Genomic DNA, 26,954 nt, shown 5'->3' on the forward strand with positions numbered 1-26,954 from the left:
ATAGTACTTTACATTATAGTAACATATGTGAGAGGTCTTGTTACGACATCAATGGACGGTTAGTCTAAATAATTGTTTTAAATCGTCTGCCAACTTACGTCAAGGCAATTGAGTTAACGTACTCTATTAACATCGCTTACTTTATTAATAAAGCTATCTATTATAATGTAATTTAGAGGCTCTTTCAGTAGAAGATGGATTTTCAATAAAAATAATGTAGTGGCATAGAAAATATTGAATAATTTTTGCGTATTGAATAAAATTTAGTTGTAAAGACTACTTAAAAGTAAATTATCCAAATTTATGAAGAGCGCCCAGGTACTAATGATGCATTTAGGGTACCATTTCTAAAATTACAACTGCTTACATTAATAGGTTAATTTAACCTTGTTTCAATAAAGATTAGTTTTACAAATATTTATAGTTATATTATTCAGTTGATACACTGTGAAAAATTTGGGATCAAACGGGATTATCGTAAAATCCAGTTTTAACGGAACATGTCATAGAACAAAAATTTATGTACTGTAATTTTGACAATAATAATTACCGTAAAATCATTGAATCACTCACATAAAATATTACTATAAAAATTACTGTATAATATTTTACGGTAAATTTATTTTGAACGGTAAAAGGGGTTTTACGGATTATGCGTCCAAAGTGCCGGTATTTTGCACCGTAATTCGATCAGGAATTTTTTACAGTGTAAAAACGCGATGAAATTTAGAAGTTCTCCCAATAAAAAATAGATATCCTGTAGGAATTATATATTGGCGAAAAAAAATGCTAAATAAATATCACAAATTAAATAAAATTGAAAAGAAAGAAATTCTTCAAAATGGGGTGAACTAATAATGCATTTATGTATGCTCTCTAAAAAAGAAAATACTTGCAGTAATAGTTTAATTGAGATTTTGTATTATTAAAGTTTAACTTTACAAACATTTTCAATTATATTATCCAGTCAATAATAACGTGACGTAAAAAAATATAGAATAAATGTCACAAATTAAATTAAATTGAAACGGAATTAATTTATATAAAAAAAAACTTTTATGAGATAATGAAGATAAAAAAAGGCATGGGCTTAAGTATCCTTTCCAAAAAAAAATTATTTACACTAATAGTTATTTGAGATTAATTTTCAATAATGTTTAATTACAAAACTATTTACAAGGAATCATATCTCATTAATGTCAAGTCATTTTTTTTTCTTTGTTCTTCGTTCGAAAGAAGAAACATCTGCTAAATTGTCATCTACATTAAATTTTCAGAGAGAAAAACAAACGCATAGTTTTCATGAATACTTCATTCCATAGGTGTAAGAAAAGTGTGAATTATAAATAACGCCAGGAGTGAACTTTTCTAATTTTCAGCAGTCACGCGACCAAAGATTCGCCAAGGGTGTCATCGCCAAAGAAATTGTTTTCATTCGAGGCCTTCTTTTTGACAATAGCCATTTTTAATATTTGGAGAAATAAATAGTTTTCGTGACAGCGAGGCTTTATGAGCAAAAGGGCTTCTTTGTATAAGAATTTAGAAATATTCTAAGAGGTGAGAAGAAAAAATGGTAATGGAATATGTTATTAAGTTATAAATTTGATTAAGGAAAAAAAAACGCGGAATTTTTAATTAATGCTTCTTTGAAGCGAAATTATGATTCCGATGTTAAAGAGTGAATAATTATAATTTCATATTAATATGTGACTACTTATACAAGTTATATGGGAAATAATTGAATCACTACATTTCACACACCATTTATAAGATAAATTTGTTTAATCTGTGTTGATTAAGTAAAAAAAGACATAAAATTTTGAGTTAATGCTTCTTTGAAGCGAAGTTATGATTGGATATTAAAGAATGAATAATTATAACTTCATATTAATACGTGAATAATTATACAAGTTATATAGGAAATAATTGAATAATTACATTTCACATGTCATAATTACATTTATAAGATAAATTTGTTTAATCTGTTTCGATTAAGGAAAAAAAACACAGCATTTTTATTTAATGCTTCTTTGAAGCAAAGTTATGATTCCGATGTTAAAAAGGGAATAATTATAATTTCATATTAATATGTGGATAATTATACAAGTTATATAGGAAATTATTGAGCAATTACATTTCACAATATTAACATAAGGTCCATTTGTTTAATCTTTATACGGGGTATAAAAGAAATCGGATCTAAATACAAGTAATAATGATTTAAGTGACCTAACTATTGTTGGTGTTTAAATACACCGACATTTAGTGATTTCAAAGCATTTACAGAATTTTTTACTTTTTTTTCAATGTTTTTACTAAGTATAAAGAAATAACGAGGATTCAAATTTTTCAAAAACAATGCATTTGATTTAAAAAATTATTTTTTTTATTATCTAATCATTATAGACCTATTTTTGAAGGTTTTTAAAATATGAGCTTCATGTAACGTATTTTCTCAACACACATGTTACTAAAGTGAAAATTTAGAGTTTAACTGTTATAAAAATATCTATTCTATGTAGTAAGCACATGCTTTTAATTAAAAGCAATCTGTTAGTATTTTTCAAAATTGAACATTTTTACATCTCCTTTTAAAAAATTACCCAATGACTTTACTTAAAATTAACTGTTAACTGTTTTAGTAATAACGAGACTCCACTCACTGACTCCCTTAATTGCTTCTCATTCATCATTGTTTTTTTTTATCTTCTTTTTTTGCTCCTTTTCACGTCAATATTTTCCAAAAAATTCGGCACATTTCTTTTTCAATATATACAATTATTGAAAGTTTATGTAAGATCATTCTTTTAACATGTTAATCGCAACGAAATAGACGCTTACCTAGATCTGAAAAATAATCGTCTTTTCTAGAAAAAAAAAAAAAAACAACGTGAGAAATTCAAACTGTGCGGCTGAATAAAGAGAAATAAATGAGAAGTAATTTTACTCGTTGACAAGGCGTTTTAAACCTTAGAGAAGATTTAAACCTCCAAGTTTTAAACCCGATGACGAGACTTAAGAAACTCAAATAGGGGAAGGATTTTATTGCTCCTTATTAATACTCTATGTGATTATAGTAAAAAATACATGTTTCTTCTGAAAAATTTATTCCCACGATATTCTTTGATTAACCCATTAAACCACCCCTTTGCTATCCCATTACAAATGATACCTGAAAATCCTTCTTCTCTCCCCTGTATGCTTCCCCCTTTTTTGTGCGGATATGAGGATGATTTGAGAAGGTAAATTGATTTTTTTTTCTAAAGAGGCATGTAAGGCATTTTATTCCGATGATTTTTTTCACGCTGAATTAAACGAGACAAATCCCGAAGCAATCGAACTAATAGTTAAGAAGTTACGAGGGTTTTATTAACAGAAAGTGCACATATGTACTGCCCCTATTTACGCATCTATAGTTCTATCTAAACAAGAGGGGCATTGTTTTTCTATGAATCGATTGAGGACACGAGTCAATGGATGGGATAGTCCAAAAGTTACGAGCATTCTTATGTAAAAAAAAATACTACTTTGACTTAGTGCAATTTTTACCTCTCTATCTAGGCGCTATCTAATCATGTAACTTTCTGTTCACATTTCTTTTGGCTTGTGGCTATGTTTTTCAACTTTGTGTGCTTGTAGAATATATTACTTTTCACCTAAATACAAACGCTTATATATCAAATTGAAGGAAATTTAATGTATAATTTAATAATAAATACAGTATAGCAATATCTGTATTAAAAAAAGTTATGCAACTAATAGTAAGATCTATCTTAGATTTGCATTTTTTTAAAGTGATACTTACGCAATCAATACTTAGTAGGATAACCCTTATTTTTTAAGACAGCTTCACAGCGTCTTTTTATTGAGTGAACAAGTGTTTGGAGTTCATCTTTCGTAATCACTTGGTGCCAAGAATCAATTAAAGCTTCAATAAGTTGTCTTTTATTGGATGGACGATTTTTTTTCGTACAAGAATTTTCAAACGTCGCCACAAATTTTTAATTGGATTGAGATCAGGGCTGTTTCCGGACCATGGTAATATATCCATGCCTTTATTTTAAAACCATGCTTTGCATACTTTTGCTGTGTGGTATGGTGCTGAATCCTGCTGAAAAATAAAAGGTGCGTTGTTGGGGAAGAGATCCCTGATGGAAGGTATCAATTTTGGTTTCAGGACAGTTTCGATGTATTTTTTGGCATTCGGGATGCCATCAATCACTTAAATTCGGCCCTCACCTTCTGTAGACGTACATTTCCAAATCATGACATTTGTTGGGTTTTTTGTAGTTGCTTCAATGCAATCAAGATGAAGTGCTTCACCTACTCTACGTCTCACGTATTTTCTACCATCACTACCAAAGAGCGATATTTTACTCTCATCGCTCCAGATTACTTACTTCCATTGATTTCCTGACCATTTAATATGTTCTTGCTTTTGATTTAAATACGGTTTTTTCCTTGGAATTCTAGCTTGTAGTCCAAATCCTGATAACCTTCTTCTTAATGTTCTTGAACTTACTGTAATACCAGCTGCATTCATTTCGCATCTAACGGCATCTTATGAAGTTTTTCTATCTTGAAGGCCTAGCCATTTATTTTTTCTATCGGTAGTAGCACTTCTGCATTTTTTCCGGCCTGATTTGGCTTTATTTTCCACCGATTTCGTTTTTTCATAACGTAAACAGAACTTTCGCACATCAGAACAAGTCACTGAACCACCAATTTGTCTTGCAATTTCAGCGTAAGAGAGGCCATTTTCTCTCAATATGACAATTCGGCTTCTTTTTGTAGATGTCCAATTGGTTCTTCTTGTTGATGGCATTGTTTAAAATTAGTTTAATTAAAAAAAGGACTTTAAATATTCAAAAACAGCAATACTCTATTTAAGGCGACAAAGGGCTTTCAAATTTTTTTTTTGAAATTATTAAGGGATTTGCTTGAAATTTTCAGGATACATTTATATTGCTAAAAACAACTTTTATACGAAATTTCAAAAAAATATTTCAAAATTTAAGAAATTAAAAAATTTAAATTTTTCAATTTTTTATGTTTTTTTATATTACTCCTCGCGTTTGAAATTTTTTCAAAATGAGAAAATTCTTTTAAAATATTACATATTAGGTAATATTGAAAAAATTGTTGGAAGTACTTTTTTTATTTTTTATTATAGAAACAAATAACATTAAAAAAACAGTAAGAAACCAACATTTTTAGGAAAAAATCATGATACCTCTATAAAATATCATGTATAAAAAAAATACTATTCACTTAATTCAAAAACCTTTTCCAACAAAATGTTAATAATATTCATAAATATACAGCATTAAATTCTCAGGTCAATAGAATGAAAATTCATTACGCTGGAACAGTTTGAAAATTGTAAATTTCTCAAAAAAGACATTTTGAGAAAAATGACTTTTAGTACTTTTTCATTGCAAATTTTATATCTGAACAAATATTTCTTGTTTTTAATATAAATACCTATAAATATTGTCTAATGAACTAGTTTAATAATTATATACTTTAAATTTTTTTAAAAAAATTAACAAAATATTCATCTAATTTTAAATTAATTTTAAACTAAACTAATTTTAACAGTTACCTGCAGACAAAAAAAGGTAAAAAAAGGGGCGTGGTCAAAACTGAAATGGCCATAACTTCATCAATTTTGCTCTCATTCCAGAAATTTTTTTTTTAAAATGTTCAGTTAAATGCCTAAATTTCAAAAATATAAAATTTAAAATATTGATTTTTTGACAAATTTTTGCTTCTTTGAAAGTCCCTTGTCACCTTAATTGTACTAGTGTGCATCATTCCGCAAAATATTTCCACAACAATAACTCTTTTACCATCCAAATAACCTAAACTATAGTTACAGACATTTGATTGGTTCTAAGAACAGTGTTTGTGATTGGCTAGTACGCTTTTATTACAAAACACGTCCTTATTCAAAACGATTTGTATTTGTTTGTTCTAGTAAAATGAGCATAGCTTGTTTTGTAGTACAGATATTTTAATTCTGTTTTGTTATTAAATTTTACATTTAATTACCTTCAATTTGATATCTAAACGTTTGAAAATTAATATAGTGAAAATTAAAATATTCTACAAGCACACAAAGTTGAAAAATATGAAACTTTCAAAAAATGTCCACACTTTTGGCCACCACTGTACATGAGTGATTCTCACGAAATATGACAATTCACTGTCCCTTGCTCCAAGATCTAATACTACAATACTAAAAGAACTTTTTTCTTAAAAAATTAATAAATATCATTGCTGTTAGCATTTTAAAATGACTTGGCACTAGCATTGACTGTTTTGTATAGTAAAAAAAATTAATTGAACTTTAAAATTTCATGCTTCTGGCATGTTCCAAACAATGCTTGCAATAATAACTAGCTTCATAACTTCCCATAAATTTTTCAATATCTAATTTTTTTTTATCTCAAGCGGTGTAAGCGTTTCGAGAATATACGCAGAGAGTATTATTTACAGAAACTTCGTTTAAATTAATTTTTTCTATCAATAATTTGTTTGTCCCAAGAAAATCTGTCATTTTCCTGGCTACTTTTATTTAGTGGTTTATAACCAAAATAGATAGAGCCAGCAATCAATATCTTATGTTAATAGATTGATTAGATACTTTCCTATATGAACATGTCTTGTTGCATGAATAAAGAACCAATTTTCTGGTTCAAAATCTATTTCAAAAAATTTTTCAAGGTGAGTAGGTCTTTGTGCTTCATTTTCCTGCCTTCTTGAAATCATTAATAACATAAACTACATAGATTTATCGGAGTTATTTTAAGAACTCTTTTTATTTTCTGTAGAATATAAACGTCTTAGTCCAAAATATTAAATTAAAGTTATATGCTATAAAAGGGCGAATTTGTCAATTTCTTGGCTGTTATTTTCCTGGCTTATGAATGCCAGGACTTTGAAGTGTTACCAGAATTTTTTTTAAACTGCTTCTACTGTAAGGAGGGAAAGCAAATGTTAACCTAATACCAAGTTTATGTATCATTGTAATATGCTTGGATGTAATCAAAGTTATTTATTTATTTAATGATTGATTATTATACAAAATTTTATTTTGCACATATCAGCAACAAAAATTTTGGATTCTTTCTACAGTGTATAAAAGAATTAATTTAAGTAATTTTATGGTCCATCTAACATAAAGGTTTAAGTTAAGTTACTTAGGTATTAGTTATTTGCCTAAAATGACTGTTTTTTAAACTTCTAAACTAGTATGTCATTTTCTTGGCATTCAAGATTTGGTGAATTTCTATTTTATTTTTTTTTCTCGAACAAATGTCAATAAACTACACTGCTGTCTGTAAGATATTAATAAGTGTAACTAAAGAAGTATGCAAAAAAAATCTGAGAAGAAATCTGAGACTCTAAATTTGAAGAAATTTTTTGATCCGAATTGTCATGTTTGAATAGAATCACCCATATAAACTATATATATATATATATATATATATATATATATATATATATATATATATATATATATATATATATATATATATATATATATTAGTCTTATTCAATTAAATGATAAAAAATATCTGGGAGAAAAATTCTCGGGGAATTTTCAAACAAATTGAAATTAAAAAATTTGCGTAAAGTTCACAAACAAAAAAATATATTTTAGCACTCCAAATTTAAACTCCGTAGTTGCATTTCGATGGGCTACAGCTCGACCAAATATATTTTTTCTCGACAAGTTTAACAGTTAATAATTCTCGGATATTATTTTTTTATTCCGCTGTACACACCGTATTTTTTTTCTAGGATCCAGTGTAATTTAAAATTAAATATATCATTTTTGACGAAGCTAAGCAAAATGTAAAGTAAGAAAAAGTCTAAAAAATTTGACAAAATAGCACTTTAACTTGCAATAACTTTTAAACAAATTGGAATTTCGAAAAAAAAAAAAACGCTGCGTTAAATTTATAAACAGACATGGCCTCTTCAGCATGCAAAATTTCAACTCCTGTGATCTGTAGAGTGGTTCGTATAATACACTGGTTATCATAAATTAAGGAAAATTCACAAAAATCGCGATAACTCAAGAAATTACACATGGAATTTTATGAAACTTACCCACAATATACAACACATAGTAAGGTATTAAACAACATAAAAAGAAATTATCAGACATTAATAGTAGTATAGAAATTAGCACATGTATAAAATAAACAAATTGGAAGTATCGGTTTGCAATAGAAAAAGTACCTTTAATATGGAATATGATTGCCTCTAGAAGCAATACAGCACAAACAGCGATGTGTGATGCTTTCAATTATGCGGTCTATCAGTTCAATAGGAAGTGAGAGCCATTGCTCTTGTAAAGCAGTTGCAAGCGTGGCAAGGGTCTGAGGGGGCGGATTGATGGCAGATACACGCCTCCCTAGAGCATCCCAAACGTGCTCGATAGGATTCAAGTCCGGGGATCGAGCTGGCCACTCCATGCGAGTAATTGTTTCCTGTTGAAGATAATCATCAACAATGCGAGCTCTGTGTGGTCTTGCATTATCGTCCTGTAACAGGAAGCAATCACCAATTGCCCCGGCATATGGGCGCACATAAGCATCAAGGATGTTGTCTCGATAAACCTGAGCATTCACGGTTCCCCTTGGAAAGACATGGAGGTATGTGCGCCCTCCTAAGGATATGCCTCCCCAAACACAGACACTGCCTCTTCCGTATGCATCTCTTTCACGGATGTTTGATGGATGATAACGGGTCCCAGGTTCTCTCCATATCAAATAACGTCTACTGTCACTTTCTAGACTAAACCTGGACTAATCCGTAAAGAGAACAGGCCTCCATTGATCTGACGTCCAGTGGACATGTTGTCGGGCCCACTGCAAACGGTCTCTCCTATGGCGTGATGTGAGCGGCACGCAAATGGCTGGTCGTCTCGCATACAGACCACCTTCGTGGAGCCTTCTGCGCACAGTTGACGTTGACACCAACCTTCCGGTGGCTGCAGCAAGAGAGGATCTAAGATGTGTCGGAGTAGCGGTTCTATTCCTGCGTGCACTTAATGTCAAATATCGGTCATCGGCACTGGTCGTAACAGTTGGCCGTCCTTGACTGAACCTCCTAGATGCCGAATCTGTGGTTTGAAATTGCCTCCAAAGTCTATGAACCACAGATGGACTCACATTTAGCCATCTGGCCACTTCTGATTGACTCTGCCCTGCCTCTAGTCTCCCGATGGCTCTCCATCGTAGTTCTTCAGGCAAATGATGCCTAGAGGTCATTATTACGAATTGGCTATCTCAGATTTTCAATGTCGCAATCACAGTAAAATTTGTGTGCTTTCTCTCAAACTTGGACTTTTATGCTCCAGGCAGATGACGTAAGCCGAGTGCAGCGCCACTAATTTGCATATTGCAATTTTACTCAGCTACTCTTAGTGGACAACATATGCAAATTTTGCACGGTTTGGCTTACTTTTGAAAGAGTTATCGCTATTTTTGTGATTTTTCCTTAATTTATGATAACCAGTGTATATATCAAATATTAATTTTTCCGTCCCATTCCCTGTAAATTTTTCTAAACAACTTCGTAATTTTTAGTTCCTAAGTCCTATCGTTTTTGCGCGGCAAAAGAAAACAGCGGGGTCAGTCACTATCGTATTTTAGAAACAGATATTTAGAGTTGTTCTAAATTTTTAGATTTAGGGATTTACATTTTAACTATTATTATAGTTACCTATGCTTATTGTATTACCTACTATATTTCAAACTTTGAATTTTGATTCCATAGTAAAATAACCTTACACAAAGTTACGTGCCATGAAACTGGCATTTTACAAAACATTTAAAATCTGCCCTATATAAATTTTTAAATTCAACTGAACTGTTTCAAATAAAACAAATGTCTTCATAAAAATATGAAGCCCAATTATATCTTTATTAGCAGGGAAAAAATGGAGTGCTGCATTCAAAATTCTGCAAATGGCATATGAACGCTGATAGTAAAATATTTACTTAGTGCTTTGTTAAAACTGGTTAAATCCTTTAATTAAAATTTTTTTTAGTTTAGATGCCTTGCTGTAAAGAACATCTTGTTTCCGTTAGGAAAAAAAAGGGTTCAAATCAAGGTAATACCCTAGTTAGTTAACATGGAATAGTGTATAGTATTACTGCATTGACATGGGTTAGAAGATCTTACCTTAGATTTTTTTTCGATTTTACTCTGTCGAACAGAGGAGCAGAGTTTGTTTTCAGAAGTCAAAATATTTCGTAATTTTAAATATTAAGTACTTTTAAGTATTAAGCATATGACATAATGTCACATAAATAAGGTTCACCTGAGAAACTCAGTAAAATAACCACTGTATGCTCCATTTATTCAACCTCAAAGTAATGTCAGGTGTTCACAATACACTGCTATACTGAAAGCATCTATCAGGATCGATGGAAGTACAGATGTCACACATCATCAATGAGGAGATAATAAAATGGGAACGGATCACGCTCCTTGCCCGAATCCTTGTAAATGATCTGTCATGGCTAACTCCCAATTCCTCGATCGACGATCTTGTGACCATCTAAAACCGCATCTGTTGCAGGACAGGGATTAAAAGAACAGCAAACACGGCGATTGACCGAGGTAGACAGAAATCAATTTAAATCATGAATGCATTCAAGTTGATGAAATTTTTTAACAAATTTTAGAGTGAAACAAAACAAAAAAAATTTCGAGTGGTTTGTAATATTTTAATTTTTTTTAAAATTTCAACATTTTTACAATACATGCCATTTTTGAAACCCTTAATCAAATTTCTAACTTGTATTTTCAAAATATGTCAATTAACAGTAATTTCTAGCAATCTTCGCCATAATAATAGACAAAAAAAATCATTTTTACTCTTATGTAATATTGCTTGCATAAACAAGGATAAAAATTAATATATTGCTTGCATAAACAAAGAAGAAACTAATGTTCACATTTATAAACATTTTACAGTTTAAAAGCATAATTGTGAGTTCACAATGTTTGTAGCAAAATTGCCTGAATGTTAAATTAAAAAAAAACCCATACTTTATGCAAACAAGTCAAACATCTAACTCACAATTAAATCTAGATTTAATATCAAGTTGTTGTTACCAAAATTTTAAATACCATAATCTCTGCTTAATGTGATTGCTGTTAATATTATCAATCGTTTATTATTATCAAAATCACTCAGTTAGGATAGCTTAACTTCATTCGTATGTTCAAAATTATCGCATTTTGTGATCTTTACATCGTTTTAAGTCATCCTTGCTTTTATTTAGTTCTTAAAAATCGCCTTAACTGTCAAGGATCAAAATTTTTAATTGTAATGCCTGATCACCGAAAATGAATCAACTCAACCTTTCTGCACAGGTAAACCAGCCGCAACTTTGCAAAAAAATTCGAGATGATCTTTAAAAACGAAACAAATACAAACACTGATTGAAAACGAATTAGGGCTGGAAAAGATAAGTTAAAAGAGGTCTTCTGCTGTGGTTCGAAAATGTTTGAGAACGTAAAGCTTCAGTCGACGGAACACTTATGCAACAAAAAGTTGAAAATTTAGCAGCTCAAGAGGGCAAAATGATTTTATAGCGAAAGCAATTGATTCCATCTTTGGAGAAACCATCAAAAAATTGTTTTCATAGTTATAAAACTGGTAAAATTATGTCATTTCATGTTTTGTTTATTGTTATCAATCGGTTATTAGTATCAAAATCAATGTGTCCTAAAGACAAAACATATTAAAAGATTGCTAGTAGATAGTACGGGTATAAATAAATAGTATAAAAATATTGGTTTCATCCCGATTTAAAATATTCTTTTTTTGCTTGAGTTTTCAAGCTAAAGTTTTTCTTAGGAAAATAAAAATTTTTTGAAAAAAGCAAACGGAAACTCGGTTTCTTAAAGAAGAATAGGAAAAGATTCCAATTCAAATGCATTTGTTTCTTTTTTAAAATTTCCGTGAATGTATAGGTTTGTTCTTAGAACTAAATATCTTAAATGATAAATTTATAAAAAAGTTTAAACTTTATGAACCTGGAAGAGAAAACACAAAACAGTAACCAAACAATATAGTGAGCAAGCAAAATAATCTATTTTAACCAGAAATTAAATAAAAGTATATATCCTGAATCATCTGGACAAGACTCCAAATATTTTTAGAAAAAAAAACTATTAAGCAAATCCCAAATTTTTAATTCAACGCATTTACTTTAAAAGATTAAAAAAAATTCCCTTTATCATCATTAACAACCATTTTTTCCCAAGTGTTGATATTTCATCTGTTGTAAAAAAAATACCCATCATCAATCAATTAACTGTTACACATCATTTACTAGGAAACCTTAATAGGTGATTAATGAGAATTATTCCACCTTCTGTTTCTCAAAAAACTCCCTGAAGTGTCATTTTCTGTTCGCTGATAGCTCTTCTTTCACATTTTTTATCACAGGAAAAAGGTATTTCGGAGGTTTATCGATTCCAGTTATTAATTATCCAACACGTCAAATTTCGTCACGGAATGTATGGGATTTTCTTACATTATCAAAATTCCTTTTCTGCTTCAATTTGAAATTTGACAATTTTAAGTTTAATTTTGAATATGTTTATATCATTTTTCTTCAAAACATTATTTTCTCTTTAAATGATTAATCGAACCATTTCATATTTTTCTTATTATCGCGTTTTCTTTTACTATTTTCTGTCTAGGAGGGTAGGAGCTATTTTTGACCAACTAAAGTGCTTAAATTGCAATCACGGTTACTAATTTACCAAAACATCGTTTTTCTTACATTATCATTACACTTCCCTACTACAGTTTCAGTTTTAAATTAATTTAATATGTTTATCGCTTTTTGTTAAACATTTTATAATAATAGCTAGATGATTAATATAACCGAGTCATATCTATCTATTATTTAGAATGCTTAATTTTACTTTTTTTGTTTGTGAGGATAAAAACTTACAATCTAAGATTTCGCTGTTTTGGACTAACTAGAGGGCTCAAATTTTAATTAAAAAATGATTACAATGTTAATTATATTTATATTTCAACCATTCACAAGTAGGCAACAAAATTATTCGAAATTTGGAACTTTCTGGAAGAGTTAGTTAAAAGTCCCAAAACTGAAAAGAATTTTAAAAAAAATGTTTGAAGAACCTAATTTATAAAATTGAAAAAAAGAACGGTTTGTTTTTGTCACACTAAATGAAATGTTCTATATTTATGAATATAGCTTCGTTTAGTTGAAGTCTCTGATCAAACTGTAACAAGTAATACACAATGAGCAGCTGTACATGTTTTTTCAGCCATTTCAGTAAATTATAAACGGGAGTTCGAGTATAAAGAGGTATCGGCCAATTATGAAAATGTTGAACGATTCTTTCTTGATTTGTAAACTATTAATTAAATTTAATTACAGGTGAACTGAACTTAAGTCTTTTAAAAAGGAAAACATTTATTGAGAATGGAAAAGTTTAGATATTGAAAACATTTATTGAGAATGTACTTCTTAAATCTAAATTAAATTTAGCATTTAAAAATGGAAGTAAATAAATAAAATTAAAACCTATTTCCATCTATTCTATTATGCTTATACACTTCCGTCTTTCACTGTCTTAAAAAAATAGTTTCCGTGCATGAATAAAAATGATATACGTGACGGTTTTCCAACATCAAAAAATGAAAGACGTAGAGAGTATTAGTTTTTCAATTTATACCTCTCACCACCTAAAATTTCCACAGAAATTTTTATAAGTGGTGTTCTCTCCCTTCTTTATTCTATGTTTGTGAACATTTTTTATATCAATTTGAAAAGTGCTTTTTTTGAATATTTATGAATTTAATGAGTATGGTGATGTATATAAATCGCATACATCTACTCCTCAATACTGTAATAGTTTTTTTAACAGTATAATTTTACAGTTCATCAATACTTTTTCACACTAACTTCAAAACAAGGTTTAAATTTTTTTTACCCTATCTTCAAAACAAGGTTTAAACTTCCTTCTAATGTTTTAACCTTCTTTTCATGAGGGAGTTCTCTCGTACTCGAGCTTTATATCTATCTTGACATTCGAACTATCATGGTTGTGTTTGCAGCCATGCAACGAAGAACAGAAATAATGTTCCCACTCTGAAGAACAAAGTTCTTGTATAGTTATATTAGTTTCCCAAAGATGAGGGTATCTGCAGTAATGAATTGCTTGGTTTGACAAAATTCATTATATAATAGCACTTTCACAAGTATTAACTTACATGAATTTCATATTTTTCAATCGTATCGCTTAGTATAATGTCTCTGTTTTACTACTACAGAACCAGATAAAGCTGCTAGTACATTAATGAGAAAATATCAAACATTGTGTTTATACTTTGATTTGGGTTGACATTGTAAACTTGAAATGTTGGCAATTACTAAGAAGTCAACAAAAATGATAGCTCTATATCGAGCAGAGTTTGGGTAATCAATTTGTATATGAAACATTTATTATTTCTGTTTTTGAAAATTATGTTGCTTCCGGCTGAAAACACAAATTAAATATATATCCCTACATATAATCAGTTGGATCAACACTAACACACTTTCGGATTTTTCTGCTTATTTGAATATTAATTTGTGACTAAAGATGTTGAAATGTATTTTAAGAGCTACAGAAATGAATGCTTTAATTGACATATTTTAAGTGATATTTGAGTAAGTTACCTTCAAAGTTGCTCATTTTTGTCATTTTACTGTAACTTTATTTATTTAACACTTTTACTGAATAAAAGAGCTAAGACTTAGTTAATCTAGGTAAATTGCACCATATAACCTAGATTAGAAAAGGATCGGATATAGTTCATATTCTAATCAAGATGCAGAATACAATGTATCAATGATATAGGGCAATTTTCTTAAATAAAAAATTGAGTAAAAAAATTAAAGAATTTAGGAGGTCAATATCAAACATTGTATTCTGCACATACAAACATTGTATTGTACTTTCATTTTCTCCAATTTAAAAACCATGACTGAGAATGGATTTTAATGATTTTTCAAGAAAGCTTCTTTATTTATCCAACAAAGGATAGAGTATATTTTGAGCTATACAGATTATAGCAAAAATCAACTTTAATACTACGCAAATAGAACTACATAAAGGAACATTATGCCAATTTATGTGCTTTCATTTGTGCTTTATTCATGTTGTTTTTTAGGTTTAGTCATCTGCTTTTATTCACGTAATTCACTCTTTCATTCACTTATTTATTCATTGATTAGAAGATAGAATTAAGTGTTATTTGTAGATTCATTTTTAACCTCAGTTTCTTGTAAAATTTCATATGTAATTCGAAATGCTAAAACGCAAAATCTAAAAGTTTCAAATCAGGACACTAATAATACCAAATGTGATGTAATCAATAAGCATACACGCACTTTTTCACATCATATTATCCCTTCTCTTTTTCAAAACGGAATGCAATGCGAAGATTTATTCACCCTATAAATGTCGCGGTCCTTTCCTAGATTTAATAGCAGATGAAAACGTCATGAAAGCACTTTATTAGGTGGAAATGTAGCGACACACCCTTCACCACTTGTCAAAGGATTTCATTCTGAAAACACATCACGCAAGTTCACATAACACACCGAATACGAACAGTAAAATTTATATCCATAAGTTTGTACTCCATTATTTCTTTCTTCATTTCCTATTATATTTTAAGTCATGAAGATGGAACGAAATAATATCGTAAAAGTTATGAAAATATTTATTACAATTTTAGTCGGAAATTGTATCGCAATGAAACGTTGCGAATTCGTCATGAAGCATATTTGTTGTTTTTATTAGAAAGAAAATGCTTTTAATTGATGTCAAAGAAGTTCTTAATTTCTTTTTTGTTTTAAGTTGAAATATCCTCAATATAAAATAAAAGCTTAGTTCTTAATTGCATGTTTCTAAAACTATTCTAACTTTAAAAGAAAAATACTGCAATTGTTTGGTGCAGAACAAAAGAATGTTTCTTTAGATTAAAAGGAATTAAAAATTTACGCTTAAGAAGAAAACAAGGTAACGCGGTTGTGAACCACTATTTTTTCAAAAAGTTGCATTCGTGTTTCAAACTGTTCTTTAATACTGTTTCCAGATAAACACTAAGACTACCAGGATTTCCAGTAGATGGCAGCACAATAGTTAAGCATATTACCTGCTTATCAATCATGTTTTTCACCAAGACCCAGAGCTTTAAAAGTGTTCTTTCGAAAGCAGTTTGATTGATTTTATTTGCTCAAGAAATTCTATTTTACACACTATGCTCATTTAAGTTGATAAAATAAAAAACGAAAATAATTTGAGAAATGAAAACCTATGGCTATCAAAAAATTTAATCAAAATAATTAGTTATAAAGATGTCATCAGGACAACACTACTTATCTTAAGAGTATTGGAATAAATTTAAGTCTGTGGCATTAAAATTTTAACGGTGATAGTACAGCTCTATAAAGTACCAATTTCAATCATTTAATTTTCCTTTATAAAAAAATTTCGCATAAAAAGTATTTTGTTTCATGTAATAAAGCAAATTATTATACATTACGTATTAACAAAGTTTGACCTAAGGAATTGCAACCGCATTAATATTAGCATCCATTAAAACATTCATTTAAAGTAGCTGCAATATCTTATATGCCTTTAATCGTCGTATTAGGTTATAAGAGTATCATTGAATTGCTGTGTTGATTTAATTAAGTAACAACATGCAAGTTAGTTATTAAAATGTAGTTTTTACATGCAAGGATTTTATTTCAAAGCTAAATTATATACGTGTTCCATTGTCTACCTGCACGCATACAAAATAAATCATTCCTCACCCTCTTTTTTTTTTACCCCCGTCTTAAAAGTTTCGCTTTAAATATGTTATATTTGCAAATTGATAAGCAAATTGATAAGTTAAATATGTGTTCATAGCAAAATTTAAATGTCTATCATAAAATGGTTAGTGAGTATTTCAGAAATGCTATTTTAAAATACTTATACGGTAAATCACTGCTCTCGAAATACTATTTTCAGGTACAACATGGTAGAAAATGAGGTAACAAGGTAGGCAATAAACATGCATTAAAATATAAGCCTTCATTTGTAACAAAATTTAAATATCCATCCTTAAATGGTTAGAGAGCAACTTCTGAAATACCTTTTTCAATAACTTATATGGTGAATAATAGATAATAAAATTAAACTGTGCGAACTGATATATACATTGAAAAGTCTAGTGAGTATAAAAATATAAATCTGTGTTCATAGCAAAATTTAAAAGTCCGTGAGTAATTTCTGAAATGCTATTTTAAAATTCTTATACGGTGAATCATTACTTACGCAATAGTATTTTCAGGTGTAACAAGGTAGATAATAAAGGTAACAAGGTAGGTAATAAATATATCACTAAATTTACTATTTTCAGATTTAACTTTCGGGGATTTTATCTATGATTTTGTTTCTGAACTGAAATTTTAAGATAAATTTGTAGGTAATAAGGTTCAGTAAAATTGTCATTGTTTATTGTTGAAAATTTTGTTTTGTGGGATAATTTAAAAAACAGCAAGTTGTTGTATTGATCGCGGTCTGTATTTATACACAGTTATTGAATTTTTGTGAGATAGAAAACTGTTCTTACACTTATTACGGGCAAACTTACATGGATATTGTTAAAAATTAGATGTCACTCTAATTTGGAACGAAAAATATCACACTGAACTCGCCAATCACGTGAAATAAAATGCTCCGTGGATCAAACGGAGAGGTGTGCAGGGTCATTTCCTGCCCCCAATAACTGATTAAACGTGTGTATTTTGGGGATAAAAACAAAAAAACATCCGGAAATGTCTTCGAATTATTCGCAGACAAAAATTAAAACTCATAAAAAGGGATGAACTGGAGGCTAGTTTTTCAAAAATCGGAAATTTAAGAATGAATGCATTTAATAAACTCCGTACGCCGTGTCGGGTTCGGAAAATTAATTGAAGTAAAAATTCGAGGCAATAAAATCAAATTCAAATTAAATTAATAGACCTGCTGATCTCGCGACAACGTGTGATGATCAATAGAATAAAAAAAAATTATAATTCTAAAATTTTTCTAAAAAAAATTTCTATTTTTGTCCTTATTGCACAAAAAATATACATTTTTACGACATCAAAAATACATAATCCTATTGTAGTGATGAACTTATATTCTATTCTTCGATTATATTATTGAACTTAATATTGGACATCATCGTTTTTTACCGGTGCGGATATTTTTTTCTTTTTGCAATAATTAAATTTTTCATGCTTAAACTACTCATTTTAGTTTCAATCATTAAGAAACTGATGAAATTCTTGGACTTAATCACTATTGATTTCGAGAATAGCTTAGGTACACAGTAAATTTTACAATGGCTGTGTCGACCAAACATAATTGTTACAAATCAAATTATGTCCTGGTACCCGGTACCGAATAATAACCACTGCATCCTGGTAACTTACATTGTATTGTATACTTAAATTCATTAGTCGGATCTGGATAGTAAACAAAAAATGAAAATCTGTTCGGTTCCCACTATATATTAAATAACGAAATGAGGAAAACAAAATTAAATGAAATTTTAGATTTTGGCACGATGAAAAACGGAATGATAGAAGAGAGTGGAAATAGGCTGTTTGAAATAGACTATAGCTTTTGAACAGAGCGGTTACTTTTTATTTTGCTTAAAGTATGAATTGCTTATGGTATGTTTGATTATTCTAGTTCCTTATAAGTTCTATTGTCTTTTACATTTAACGTACATTTTGGATGTACGTAGATAATTTTAATGCCGTTACCGTATTTAAGCAGTTTTAAAACTACTTGCTACTATTAAAGGGAAAACTAATGCCAATAAAGTACAAATAAACTACAGAAATAGACAGACTATAGTTTTAGTTCAACCAAATTGTTTTTTCAATGTTTAATCATCAAACGACATTAGAAAAGTAAGGAGAAATTCACGTACAAAGAGATTAAACCAGTCAGGAGAGAGGAACAAATGAAACAAGTTAAAAAAAGAGGAGATAAGAAACAAGTGTGAGATGGTATGACAGGGGGCCAAAAAGTAAAATTAAAATATATTTCCAGACGTTGTGAAAGATTAGGATACTAGAAATATCATTAACTAAGTCATTAGAGTTTTTTTAAACATGAAGTGGTCCTCCGAAGTCAAATCGGGTAGAAGAGCAGTGTTGAATAATTTTCGAAGTAAACTCAAACCTACCATTTAAATACAAATTCTGTAGGGTTACGGAAGATCGTTAAACATCCTGATTTTGGACATCTTACATATTCTTTATATCGAATTTTAAATGTACATTTAGTTTGTCCAATAGAGAGCCGTGCTGGTTTGGGTGATGAGGTGACACGGTTTGATTCACAGCGATGGCTCGTCGATACCGAACTCACCCGACTCACACCAACCGCAGTGTTGACGTAAAATATCTTCATTGGTAGACGGATCATGAATTAGAGTCCCCTTGCCATCAGGCTGACAATGAGAGGCTTTCGTGGTTTTCTTCTCCATGTAAAACAGATGCGAGTTATTTTCAGCAGAAAGACCTCCAAGAAGTCAATCTTTTTAAAAAAAATTACTTGATCCAGGAATTCCCTTGTCTTCCAGATTGGGTTCAAAATTATAAGACTAAGGACTTGAACATTGGTAGTCGTAAACTTAAACGACTTGTTCAACGACGGTTATAAAATAAAATATACTATATACCACACTGATAAGAAATTTTATAAATGTCCTAACTATTAATATCAGCCTTAGTGTCTGTAAGATTTGTGATACTTAGTTTCTCAGCATAGGAAAAAGAGGCTTTAAGCTCAAATAAATCAAAATCTTAGCAATTTGGGTCTGATTTTTGGGTAATAAGGTATAACAATCAAATGGAAGTTTGAATAACATAGATCGTCAGATTGTGTGATTAATTTTTCATTAATAAAATCAATGATATTAGAAAGAAACCCATGGTCAACAGTGATAATCTTAAGTTAAATAAGCTTTTCGTTGAGAAAACAACTGTTAGAACAAATTTTAGAAGAACGGTAAACAAGTGTTTCTAAAATTTGTTCTAACAAACTATCAGCTGTCTTTTGGTTTGGCAATGGAGATGAAAGAATATAAGAAGAGATTGAAACAGCAAAAGGTTTCTGATAAATAGTAGTGGACTGATATCGAACTCTTTATCTAATGGTAATTAGTTTATAGGATGTACACTTCTATACTTTATGCTTTATTCCACATGTTTTTTACTTTAGTGAACGTAGTTCAAAGTAAACTTAATACTTTTGGACATTTGTTACTACTGAAAATTCTTGTTAGTTCAATAATCTACGAATCTGATCTCCTTCATTTTAAATCAAATGCTTGCACTGTTTCAAATATTAAAAGTTTGTCTAGAAAAGTTTCAATAGTATCAACTTTAATTTAAAAATTGGAAGAAAAAAAAAGACCTCTACATTGAAATAAATTGATGACTATCAACTTCACGATATCGCTGACTGATTTTTGCTGAAATTTATTCCAAAACTCTATCATAAAACTCTTTCAATATCTTTTTACGTTTAAGAGAATCATTAGAGTTGCAAAAGAAGAACTAGAATTTTAAATTTAAGAAAAGTATAGTCTCTTTCGTTTTGTCTAATGGCCGTTTCGAGCTGCTAAATTGAGATTTCGTTCAAATAATATTTTTTTTTTCTTGAAACGTTTCAGAGTCATTTTCTTCCCTTTTCAGTTCTTATACTTGATCATTACTAAATTTTTATTTTATCATCGATTCTTTCTTTTACGTTTGCATTGGTGATTTGTGTTCAATTCAATCTGTGTAATGTTAGAAATTTTTCCATTAGGATATTTTTAGAACGTAGTTTAAAAGTGTATATTTGAAAGCAATCGTAAATTTAACTGTAATGCTAATTGTAAGCTTCATATGCATTTTGTACTAGGGCGACATCAAGTTATTTTCAGTTAATTTTAATCAAATTTATTTAAGTTCAGATAAATCACACAAAATCGTCCACAACAATTCGAAGAAACACCCGTAGTCTATAGTATCGATCATACTAGAATAGAACTCTATATATCCAGTCTGGTGAGATCAGATTTAATCCAGATAATCGGACGTCCGGATAATTGAAGCAAGAGGCATTTCTTTAGAACCTCTCATTTTGTCAAAACCGTGGGGACAAAGGAGAAGGCGGCAACCCGAGATGCGATGAAAAGACGCAGTTGAATGAGATTTTGGATTGCCAAGAAAAAAAAAACTGGTGACCCATTGTCAGTGAAAGAAAATCATAGAAATTGCTTCAAGAAAAGAAAAAAAAAGGCTTTGGTCCACCCTGAACATTTGTTGCTATTTGGGATGAATGATGATGACGACTAATTAAATAATTGGTAAAATGTTTTAGGGCGAATACAGTACAAAAACATGCTTTTAATAAAGTAAATTGTAACGTGCATCTAAATATGCAGGGTGTTTTACTACATAATAAACAACAATGATAATACTACATGATAAACAACAATGCATATTAAAAACATCATATCTAGTTGAAAAAAATTATAATTTTCCAATAATTACTGAGGGAATTAAGAATTAAGAATATTAGTTAATAAACGAGAGTTAAAAATATAAAAAAGCCATTTTAATTGCTAAGCGGAATTCTAAAACTTTCATTATTTGTTAAGAACTATCTTAAAGATCTTAAAATGTGTAAGTCATGCGCTTGTTGAATAACCCGGATGTTTGCAAGCAGCAGATGAATTATGGAAAATAGATTGATTTTCAATAATCATTCATGATTTTCAACATACATTCTTCACAAATAAATAAAAAAGAACATTCTTTTCAAATTTTCAGTAACAAAACTAAGCTCTATTAAACTTTCAAATCAGAAACAAATTTGCAGAAATCTTATTCTCTTAGAGTATAATTTAACTAGAATTACTTTAAAATAAAAATATTTTTTCTTTTAATTCTTTTGACTCAGAACTTTCATTAAATATGTTTTTTATACTTTTTTCATTATTTTAAATAAATTAGGTAAAATAAGAGAAAAATATTATATTTAGCATTTTAATAATTTATGGTTATGAAATACAGCATATAACACTGGTATCTTTTTCTGAGTAAGAGGTAAAATCTGCAAGCGCAGCTCATGTCCAAACAATAACTTTTTTTTAAAAATTTACACTTAATTGCAATTGTTTAGATCTAAGAGAAGCAGTTATTCGTCAATGAAATGTCTTTTAACAAAATCAATTTTTGATAATATTTTGAATGTGAATGAAAGAAATTCAAACTACTTATTTTGCACTTCGTATTTTAGGACAAACTTAATTTCGAGAACCCAACTGATTTTTTGCGGTAATCATTAGATTGTTTTTTTTTATAGTTCAAAAATAACAAAATGCCTTTTTGCTTGTAATTAGAGAGTCAGAAAAAATGTATCTAAACAGGACACTGATGTCCCATTTGCGCCAGAAGGTTAATAGATATGTTATATAATTTTTAACGTGACAAATTACAATATTATATTCTTTGATTGACTGAATATAACTTTGAGTGATTTATTTAGATTTTTTACAGTGTGTTTAATACTTATTTTGTTTGTGTGTTTAGGAAAGAACTTAATTGGCTGATGTGCGATTGGGTATTTCAGGAATAAGGGTTAGAATTTCGTTACACACATAAACTTGATGAGAAATGCTCAAAGGCCCGGCCTTCAAGGCCTCAATTCTTGAGAACTTTCTTTTCCTTCTCGTTACTGCAATACCTGATATTTGTAAGTAAACTTTTAATCAGAATAATTCCTATTCGTATGATTACTGATTATTATTTATTTCAACTACTGATATTATTTTAATGACTTTTTTGCGAATTAAGCAAATAAGGTCTACTACGAAAACCTAGATTCTGCAAGAAAATATTGATTTGTCTTCAATTCTACATATTAACCCATCTTGAAGATTGAATTGAACGTAGAAAATAGCGCGTAAATGTTAATGAGCATTTTAGTTTTCATGTAGGTTTCAGAAGAACTAAATGTACTTTTCATACACAATGTTTCACTGTTCATCTATAAATTTTATCATAAGTGATTTTATAAAAACTATAATTTAAAAAAATAATGAAAGTTACTTTCTAAACTTGAAAAATAAAACTTAGGTGCTTTCTGAAAAATGTTTTTCATTAATATCAAAAAAATAATAATAATATTTTATGTTATAACCGTAGTTGAACAGCCAACCCAATTTTGGGTTTACGACAACTAATGTTTAACTCCGTAGCCTTGTAATTTTGAACGTAATCCAGAAGATAAGGGAACTCCTGGATCAAGTATCGGGATTTGCCTTCCTGGAGGACTTTTTGATGGAACTAACCCGTATTTGCGTTACATGGAGAGGAAGACCACGATAACCTCCCACGGTTATCGTGGTAGAAGACTCAATAACCTGATCCGTCAACGACTGAGGATATTTTACGTCAGCAATGAGATCTGAACGAGCCGGGGGCGGAATTCGTATCGAAAAGAAATCTCTGGGATTCGAGCGCGGTTCACCTCATAGGAAGGCGAAGGATCTATCCCCTGAGCCACCACGTCTCAAATAAAAATAATTAAACTAGGTAAATATCAGATCACAATGACGATTTTTATCATATAGAAATCTTTAATTTCGAAATGAAGCGTTTCATGATTTGCTGTATTTTTGAATAATGAGTCCCTGTTATTGAATGTATCTAATAATAACTTGATATCGTAAATTCATAATATAATATTTCGTTATATCATTAGTATTTATCTAATTAGACATTGGAAAGTGAGTCAACAGTGATGAATGCATCGAATAAAAATTTGGGGAATGATTTTCTGAAAAGAAACTTCAGTTTAAAAATGAGGTCATGGACTTGTATGTGGATGGTCCTATAATATCATGCTAAGATAAGATAAAATTTCCTTATAATATTAATCTTTATTTAAAATGACAATGAAAAGTGATTCAACAGTGATGGATTTTATATCAAATTTAATACAGATTGAGTCGAACAGATTTTGTTATGATCAGAAAAAGAAAAGTTAGTTTAAAAATTAGGTGATGTGTATAGGTATTGATAGGCCCATGAATAGACGTTGAGTAGGGAGGAAAGTAATGCGGATTACGACTAGTGGTATGACTGGCAGTTGCTACGACTTGTGATTTGTGAAAAATGACGCCTAACTGAAATGAGCAGAGCAGTTTTGGCTCAAGGGATGGAGTGCTCACCTCCCAATGAGCTGACCCAGGTTCATATCCCCGCGATGACTGTTTGAAACGAAATTCGCACCCGGCTAACAACTAGCAGAGTGCTGGCTTCTCGGTGGTAGATGGATCGTGCTATAAGATCTCCCTGCCGTGAGGCTATCAGTAGCAGGTTTTAGTGGGGTTTTTTTTCTCCTAGTTTCATGAAAAAGTCTTCCACAAAAGCATATTTCCTTATTAATCTTTTGAATTGACTTTGCTATTTATATGATTATTATTAAAAAAAGGTTAAATGCATAGAAGTGTGAAAGTTTTATTTTTGTTACTTTTAGGTTCACGATCCCACGTCACACTTAGGATAAGTATGCTTCACATACCCACACCTGTTGTTACTGGAGACAGTGTTCGTCTTCGATGTAGATACGAACTTGGTAACGAGACACTGTATGCCGTTAAGTGGTATAAAAATATGGGGGAATTCTATAGATATGTTCCAGCATCAGATCCTCCTCTGAAAACTTTCAATCAGACAGGCATAGATGTAGATGTAAGTACATTATACCTCTTACGATACGGGAGGGCTAAGCTAACGGTATTAAATTAAAAAATAATGACCAGAAACCCGTAATGATTTTTTTAAAGCAAAAAAAAAAAAAAAAAAAAAAACATTCTTGTTGCAAATTTGTGTGACAGGGACATTTTTCATACCGAAACTTCTGGCCTCAGTTTAAAAAATCCGGAAATTTTTTTAATGTATGTGTTGAAGCCAACTAACCTGATAAGCATTCAGAGTATTTTGCAAATTTTGATTTTCTTAAGAAAAAAAGTACCAGTTTCTTAATGCAGATAAACCAGCATAAGAAAATTCGGAAAAAGTTGAGACTAATAAACAGGGGAGGTAAAATTAAGACTCGATTGAGGGGAACTTCATAATTTAATTGCTTGAAACTTTTACAGCATGCCGGATAATAGAGATATTTATGTTAGATTAGATTTAGAATCAGACTAGAACTAAAATTTACTCAAAATGTAATCAATAATTCATGATTCTAGTCTTATTCAATCCTTATGGTATGATACTGTTTATTTACATTTTATTAGTTCAAGTGTTGTGCAGAACAGACTCTGTTTTTTAGCATTACATTTAAACTATTCATTACTTAGGTTCACATATGAGGACTTTAACTTCTAAATTTCTAAAAACACGCCATAAGAAAATTTATAGTATTACCTTCACTAAAACATTCGTGGATATTGAAGCTTTCTTGGGATTCCGCCATAGATGCAGAACATGCAAGTTATTTAGGCACATAAAGTGATTTTCGAAAAATGACGCTAAATGATGCTCGAAAATGTGACTAATTTAGTCTTTCGGAAAATAATTTTTCTCTTTTAACTTGGTAGTTCTGTGATCTGTATGAAGCTTTTAAATTTATATTTACTTAATATTTAAGAATAATACAGGCAAGTCCACGCATGTGTATCTTGCAAAGTAAGGATAAGTTTATGACAGTGTAGTAGTCAAATAAAATCTCATAGAATTATAAGTGTTCAGTTTAATGTCCATTTAATAAAATTTTAATGTGTCTTTTAATTAATTGTTTTATATTAAGGAACATATATATATTTAAAAACTTTAACTTTGTGCTTTTTGTCATAATTTTTAAATTTTACTTCCAAGAATTAAATATTTTTTAAAGTTAAAGTTAGATTCTTTTAAATAATAATTTAAATTGCATCGTTTGCATAAGTAAAATAGTTTTGAAACTAAGATTCCATTCATAGATAAGCATTGGTATTCTATTTTGTATTGCATCCCATTGTAAAAAAAAATTTCGTATTTTTTTAAAATTTAGTTTTTTTCCTGAATAATTATTAAATATATTCACCTTTGTATTTAAATAGACCATAAAATTACATTATGCATGTTTGTTCCTACTTCAAGTACAACTTAATGTTTCAAATATTTATGTCATTTTATTTAATTGAAACCCGTGGGGGAACTAAGCCCCCTGGCCGTATAATTCGTATTTCGTGTATCATATTATGACTTATGGCAGCAAAATAGAAATTTCAAACTTTAAAATATTTTTTTGCTATATTCCTTTACACTTCAGTAGCGAAGAGGTTAAACGTTAAATTTGTATAGGATTATGCATCTCTGAGTCAATTAAAAGTTGTCTTTCTCTTCTTAGATGTCTAAATCAGATAATAGTACAGTGTATTTAAGAAATCTAAGTATGGATAGTTATGGAGATTATACTTGCCAAGTATCTACAGATAAACCTTATTTTAGATGTGTGCAAGCTACGAAAACTCTGCAAGTTGTTGGTAAGTTGATTTTTTTTAAAAATTGAATTAAATAGTAAATATATGAAACTGTTGTGAGAAAGAAACACGACAAAATGTAAGATTTATTATTAACTGTAGTCTCATTAAGCAAATTGAAAATTCGATGAGTCGTTAATACGACTTCAATGAACAATAAGAAAAACGTAGCTAGAAAACGACTTCAAAAATTTGTACAATCTATGTGCTTACCTTAACTTTAAAAGTAGTATCTCATACAATTTTTAGATTATTTGGAATTTCATTTAACGTACATTTTGTACTCAAAATATTCTATATA

General features: G+C 29.7%; 1 protein-coding gene across 2 annotated transcripts in view; it reads left to right on the plus strand.

The window, feature by feature from the left end:
- The window catches only part of LOC107455677 (cell adhesion molecule 2), a 49,705-nt gene that overhangs the window by 15,458 nt on the left and 7,293 nt on the right, over positions 1 to 26,954 (plus strand). Inside the window, exons 1-4 of one of the 2 annotated variants that reach the window (XM_071184659.2) lie at positions 17,316 to 17,438; positions 22,707 to 22,869; positions 24,658 to 24,872; positions 26,521 to 26,656. In XM_071184659.2, coding sequence (XP_071040760.1) covers positions 22,791 to 22,869; positions 24,658 to 24,872; positions 26,521 to 26,656 — 430 coding nt within the window. In that variant the 5' untranslated portion in view covers positions 17,316 to 17,438; positions 22,707 to 22,790. Of the gene's footprint in view, positions 1 to 17,315; positions 17,439 to 22,706; positions 22,870 to 24,657; positions 24,873 to 26,520; positions 26,657 to 26,954 lie in introns of those variants that run through there. The other variant, XM_043047822.2, reaches the window with a different exon arrangement.

This window comes from Parasteatoda tepidariorum, chromosome 3, assembly GCF_982258835.1.
Source record: "Parasteatoda tepidariorum strain Cologne lab strain chromosome 3, Ptep-v5.0, whole genome shotgun sequence".
Lineage (NCBI taxonomy): Eukaryota > Metazoa > Arthropoda > Arachnida > Araneae > Theridiidae > Parasteatoda > Parasteatoda tepidariorum.